This window comes from Tigriopus californicus, chromosome 12 (assembly GCF_007210705.1).
Source record: "Tigriopus californicus strain San Diego chromosome 12, Tcal_SD_v2.1, whole genome shotgun sequence".
In the NCBI taxonomy this organism is placed as follows: Eukaryota; Metazoa; Arthropoda; class Copepoda; order Harpacticoida; family Harpacticidae; genus Tigriopus; species Tigriopus californicus.
Genome location: NC_081451.1, coordinates 11,262,630 through 11,269,531, shown reverse-complemented (window position 1 = coordinate 11,269,531; position 6,902 = coordinate 11,262,630). Strand labels below are relative to the sequence as shown.

Genomic DNA, 6,902 nt, shown 5'->3' with positions numbered 1-6,902 from the left:
CATGTCTCCTGAGTTCCCTAAGCACATGTTTGGGGGCTCAAATTTGGCCAAGTTCATCTATTCAACCACATTTTCTGGTCGTTTGAAATGCTTATTTGGAAAAAGATGAACAGTTTAGCAGATGCGAAATTTTGGCTGACGTAGGCAGTCCACATGTTTAGAAGTTCGTGTCATACCACGTTTCAAAACGCGTGATAGATGAAGTGTTAAGTTCAAGTTTCAAATGCAATTCAAATTATCAATCTAATTAATACAGAAACTATGACGTCACATCAAATAATGTGTACCGGTCTTGGAGAAACATAATTCACAACTAAAAAAAATGAATTGCTCACGATGTCGAAGAATTCAGCAGTTATCTTTTGAGTCATTTTCGTGTCACATGATCTACATTAATAATAAATGCCATTGGCAACATACGTTTGAAAATGGTCTACAAATGGATTAAATAGGTTAGGCCACTTTTTTCTTATTTGTCGTAAATATGACGGGTCTAGATACTAGGAAGTATCTAAAAATATTCATTGCGCACGCTTGGCAATGATATCAGCATTATTTCATCGAAGTAAACAACACTGGTAAGAGAAGGGTGCAATGGTTTATTGGTTTTGATGAATAGAATATCAAAAGTGCGAGAGTACGACAAAGTCCGATTATGAGGACTTTCGATACGCTCCTCATTTCGAGGAAAACCATCAATTAGTGATAGAAATTACCTTGTCACTTCAATATAAAGGCGAGACAATTCAACGAAGTGGCTGCTAATCTGAGGGCAACATAGCATTGATGTCGCAATAACACAAGTATGTTTTCAGTGTTCGTGAGGATTGGACGCTCGCTACAGGGCTGTCAAAACTACGTGTGACATTTATAAGATTGCGCCTTTGTACTCTTTCGCATCCATACCCTTGAACCTTTCACTTTTCGTTAAAAATCATTGTATATTTTCTCCACTTTTTTATGTTTGCTAATTTTATGATCTTTTATTTCCGTTAGAGATATTACTCAATTCACACAAAGAAAAATGAAAAAAAAAATGAGAATCAAATTCATACTAGTGTTCCTTATAAACCGTTTTAAACTGGCATCGGCTTTGATACGTGGGCGCATCAAGTTGGAGATGAGGCTAGGTGTTGAACTTTAGCATGAACGAACAGTTTCGAAAAATGAACTTCGGGAATTGTTTTTGACTCTTTTTCATCAGATTTTATTTTGTAGTCAAAGTGAAAGAAACGTTTTATAACCTTCTTTATGCCCTTGTAGTTGACATCATTTACTAACACCTCCGTATTTTTCAAGTTCTTGATTCCGGATAATCGAGGTACCAAAGGGACATGTGCCCTCAAGGGGGAGATATCCACTTAATACGGCTCGCGGGTGTGACATGCCCTGACTCAACCGCAAGAGTTTTGGCTCCAAAAATATTTTGTTAAGGTTGTAAGACAACAAAAGACAAACGAACACATGTTTTTTAACCAATGCTTGGGAATGATTTCCCTGTAAGCCGTCATGTTCAATCCAGATCTCGTTAAAACTACGAGGGGCGTTCGAGACAGAACAGGACTGACCTCCTAGGTATGAAACCAAGTCAAATGATTTGTTTTCCAGCGACTGGTGCCAAAGTTCAATAAGTAGTGGACAACTTATGTTTACAAACCTTCTTCACTTGGAATAGGTCCCTTGCCTCCTCACAATAGAGCACAAACAAAATCAGCTTGAGATGGCAAGGGATGTCATCAAGCACTCATTCCAGCAAGGAAAGGCCTTGGCCACTGACATGCCAATGGCTGGAGCAATGTCTGAAACAATCCTACAAGCATCCTCCTTGATCAAAGTCTCTGTGGCAGCAATGTTCTTCAGTGTCTGAGGACTGAGCATTGGATGTTTTCCTCTGTGGCTCTCAACATCTTCAGGACCCTCTTTGAATTCCCCATGAAGAGCAAACACTCTTGAACAACTAAGGAATGCCTCGTCAAAACCTTTTATTGGTGGGTTGTGAGCCTCAGTGGGCTATTTTCTGGCCAAAGCATAAGCCTTGATAAGTTCTCGCTGGTGTCCACGTTTCCAAACGTGTAGGGGTTGTTCAAATTGGATAAATATGTCAAAATGTACCTCAACAACGCTTTTCCACATGAACAAGATTTGTTAACAAAAGTTGCTCACTTCTTATTGAACTGTGGCACCAAACGCTAGAAAACAAATCTTGAAAAAAAAACTCCTATTCTCTCTCGAACGCCCTCGTAAGTAAGGGTAAAACTAATATTTAGATTCCTCTGAGAGATATGGGCAAAAGATTATGCAGAGTAGGGTCTATGTTCAAAACAAAAAGAAGCCTTAAGGTTCTTCAAAACTTTTCATGGGCATCATGGACACTGAACGAGGAGGACCTCGGGGAACATGGTTAAAGTTGACCTACTGGTAAATTCTTACATAACAATAATGTCAAAGACATTAAAACAGAAATTGGTCCATATCAGGGTACAAAAGAACATGCCCTCCATGTCGATCTAGGGCTCTCAACGAGGTCAGTCGGCTAGGACATAGTGCCTTGAAGGTCGGAAATCAAGAAGTTGAAAAATAGTCGAAGGGATCAGCGAATGATACAAGAGCATAAAGAAGGTTATAGACGCGTTTTTTCGCTTTGAATGTAAAATGAAGTTTCGTGGAAAAAGTCAAAGAATTATCTCCGAGCTCATAGTTCGAAGATGTGTTTTCCTTCTAAAGTTATAGCCTAGTCTAATCTATTCTTGATTTGTCCTCGCATATGGTATTTGCAATGATAACCTCTACCATTAACCGCGAAAGTGTTCAGATTGGGACAGAAGAAGAAAATGTTTTTGGACGACTTTCAAGTGCAAGTTTCGTTTGCAATTGTTAACATACAGTCCCTTCCCTCTTTTCCTTTTGGTTCCTCCATTGTTTCATATAAAAGCTAGAAACCGGACATCTTATACTCTGTCATTTTCATAGTACTGGGCATTACAATTCTTGCAGTGGTTAGAAATAGCCCACAAAGAGACGAACCGAGTCAAAATAGGGAATATGAAAAAAGAAGCAAGCAGGCATAACCTACCAGTATTGTGAAAACATGCCTCCCTATACTTTTGACCACCCTGCTTATCATTCTTTATCTATTGTCTCATATGTGCCCGGGAAAGAGTCTGCGAAAGCTCAATGAAAGGTTCCAATAAGTGGTTATTGGCCAAAGAATGTTGACACTTCTTACAGAGCAGAAAGGCCAACCTTAATTATTTTCTGAAAACAATTATCAGAACTCTGTTCCTTCAAAGCTCTAAATATTTAAGAGGTTGTGCAATTCCGTATGGGGAAATCTAGAGGTCATTACATCGTGGCGGGCGAAATATGGCCACCCTGGTTGGAAAGAACCAACCATTCCGATCCCATGGGCTTCAGTGGCATCACTTGGGAGATCTTACAAAGGACCTCCGACATCTTAGACTTCACCTTTACCTTTGTCCAACCCGAAGACGGCAAATGGGGCTCCATAGATCAATCCGGCGAATGGAACGGAATGATAGGGATGATCCAAAGAAAAGAGATTGATTTTGCCATTGGACCGTTTGGCATGAACCCAGAGAGAGCACGAGCTTGCGAGTTTTCCGTTCCCATCGCCTTAGATCATCTGATCCCTGTCACACCCGTGCTTTTGAACAAGGATCCGTGGGTCTTGGCCAGACCCTTTGATTTCCTGGTTTGGACAAGTCTTTTAGGTTTATGTGCGGTCTGCATTGGAACACTTGTGCTTATGACTCTCCTCCTTCCCCAAGGCCATTCGGTGGGTGTGGTTGTCGAATTTGTGGTGAAATCCTTGGTCAATGAAGGGTCAGTGACGATCAGAAGAACATCTAAATCGTTGTCGATCATGTCAACGTTTTGGCTCTTTGGAATGATGGTTTTGGTCCACAGCTACTCTGGCACGTTGACAGCTCTACTGGCAGTGCCCAAAGCCCCGTTTTTGGTAGAGTCCATGGAGGATCTGACCAATCAAGATATGTTTCCTTGGAAGATTGAAACGGGAAGCGTTCTGGAACAAATGAGCTTGACGGCAGATCCAGCCACTATTTTTGGAGGCTTCGTCAGAGGAGCTCAGCCTGGAGCAGGCACGTGTTACGACAATATTGAGAACATAGAAAACGGAGAGTATGCCATGGTGTGTGAAAGGATATCAGTGGAGAAGATGATATCTGATGGGTTTTCCAAGAGTGGAAAGTGTTCCCTTTATTCTGGGCGAATTGCCTTCATGAGCTTGGCCTTTGCCATGGCATTTCAGGTGAGATGATTTCTATGAATGGTGATGAAATGGTGACGAAAAGTTCAGTTTCTCTCGGACAGAACGCGATAGGGCAAAAAGTTAAAACCAAAAAGTAGCCTTTCAGGTATAATATCCCAAAATGGTGATAACAAGTACGAGAACTGTTATGATGGATCCTCTATCTGCAAATCATAATGGATCATTTCTAATAATTGTCGTTCCCTTTTTCATCTCGTATGCCCTTTTTGAGATTCCTGGCCAACCCATTATTAAGAATATAAATTTTAACAGTTAATCATTTTATCCATTTTCATTTGCCACTTTGGGCTTCAAAGGCCTATTTTGCTCCCGAGATCTGCACCCCACTCATTACCCCATCTTGATTGCAGCCTAATAGCACCATATTAAACAAAGTCAATGGCATTGTTCTTCATATGATCGAGGCTGGATTGATTCGTAAATCTATGGAAAAGTTGATGCCTAATGGAACTCAATGCGCCACCATCGACCAAGTGATTGGCTCTCACGGCAATGAAAGGGCCTCACCATTGGCAATGACTGACCTCATCACCTCATTTGAGGCCTTAGGATGGGGCTTACTAATTGGAGGCATTATCCTTGGTTTGGAGTGGATATACAAACACTTTTATTGTACCTATCACTGAACGACAAATTCAAGAAAACGTGAAACGATCTGAATATCTAAAAGGTTTAACTGACCTTATTCATACGGCATATCAAAATTGAATTCACTTGAACTTTAGTATTTCACCAAAAGAGTAATATTATCTAGGATCAGTCTCAATTCCTAGTTTAATGTTAGGTTTCTTAATTGCCCCTTTTAAAGGAAAGGTGTTTCAATGAGGAGTCTTCATCGATATCTAAGTTTGTGTTGATGTAAACGCAAGACTTAATCCAAAGAGCAAGAACATCTTGAAAAACAATAATCAATCAAATTTAACCCTGAAAACCACCATTAAACTTGATTCCCTGAACATCTTTTTATTTCACATTTTTATAGCTTATTTTTGCGTTTTCGGAAATTATTTTGGCTGATATTCATAACTTTAACTTCAAAACAACTATTTTGACCAAAATTACAAACCATTTTGCGGACCCTAATTCATCACACTTAACACTGGAACTGAATCTACATGTTCATCAAGATCTATCTAAGTAACCAGTGGTACAAAAATCATAATGAGAAGATCTCGAAAACAAAGGGAACCCTGAAAAAATGAATTTTAACCTTTTTTGCAGAAAAAAATGTTACTGTGCCAAATTCTAATTTTCTTTTCTGTTTTGGCCATTTTCAGTTTCATTTCAGCTGATACCAGATGGTATATTCANTAATCTGCAATAAGATGTTTTTGTACTTGATTTCAATTTACTTGATTTCCATCAACTATATTTGTGTCATACACAATCCAAATCTAGCTTTTACCATGGACTATCATAACCAGATATTCGAGATTATGGAGTGTAAATTAGGAGAAATATTACCCTACCTTGAGGCTTTAACTATTCAACTACTTTGTAACATTGCTTCTCACAAAGAAAAACGAAGCTTCATTATTTTCAATGGATGTAGAGGTGTGTGAGCGTTTTTCCCTCATCCAATATGTGAGTGAATGACATCAGCTGAAAATATGTCATAATGGCCATGCATGTTAGACAACTATCTGGTTTTTCGAAAGAGGGGAAAGGGGTGGGGGGCCAAGGCGGATGTACGGTACAGATTGAGCCAAAATTTCATGATTTAGTTAGTCTACCGTTATCCCTGATTTCCGTCCCATTTGCCAAAATTTCATGATTTAGTTAGTCTACCGTTATCCCTGATTTCCGTCCCATTTAGCGGGGACCATTGTTTTTCCCAGATAAACATGAATTTCAGTTGATAAATGAGGCTTGAATTTCAATTTCAATTGCTATGGGACGAGACCGTCAACAGGTTACCCGAAATCCAGTCTGTTAAGTAAGTAAAAGAAACCCTGACCCAAGGGAAGGGTTTCTTGACAACCCTGGGTTGCAAGCTTTGAGGGTTTGTACTTTTGCCTTTGATTCAAATCGGCCGGATTTATTTAATTTAAGCCCAGATACACATCTTATGAAAAGCTCCACGTGTGGTCCTTGCTTTGTTTGACAGAGTTTGATTATTGATCATTAAATGTTGACACATTTTCAATAGGTCTGTGATTGAAGTTTCAACACTCTCTTTCTGGTCGCTTATAACGAGTATTTACAATTTATAATTGGCTTCTCAAACTCTGACTTGCTCGATGATACTGCAACAGATTGAAATATGCTAGTCCACGTTTGTTCCGATGTTTTCATGTCTCATTTGTTTGGGGTCAAACATTCGTCGATCCGTTTTCACAACAAAATAGAAATTTTCCAAAAACGCTCCATCTCCTCTTAAGTTCTTGTTCTTGTTTGTATTTGATGCGTTGCAACGTGGATCAAGTAGCAAACTTGGAGCAGAAGGCTCCAGAAGAATCAATTGTTTATCATGACATCTATATTAATTGAAAACGTGTTCTGATGTCGAATATTGCACGAAACAAAAATGTTACCGTCTTGTACCGGTAGCAACGACAAAAAATCTTTACACTTTGGATCCACATGTTCA

At 39.4% G+C, this 6,902-nt stretch overlaps 1 protein-coding gene across 1 annotated transcript; it reads left to right on the top strand.

Moving 5' to 3' along the window:
- Positions 1–3,322: 3,322 nt before the first annotated feature.
- Positions 3,323–4,924, top strand: LOC131891282 (glutamate receptor ionotropic, delta-2-like; the record flags this gene model as incomplete). The annotated part of the gene is given in 2 exon segments (XM_059240808.1): positions 3,323–4,291; positions 4,663–4,924. Coding segments are annotated over 2 exon segments (1,231 nt in total), but the record flags the coding sequence as incomplete, so codon positions are not given.
- Positions 4,925–6,902: the final 1,978 nt, after the last annotated feature.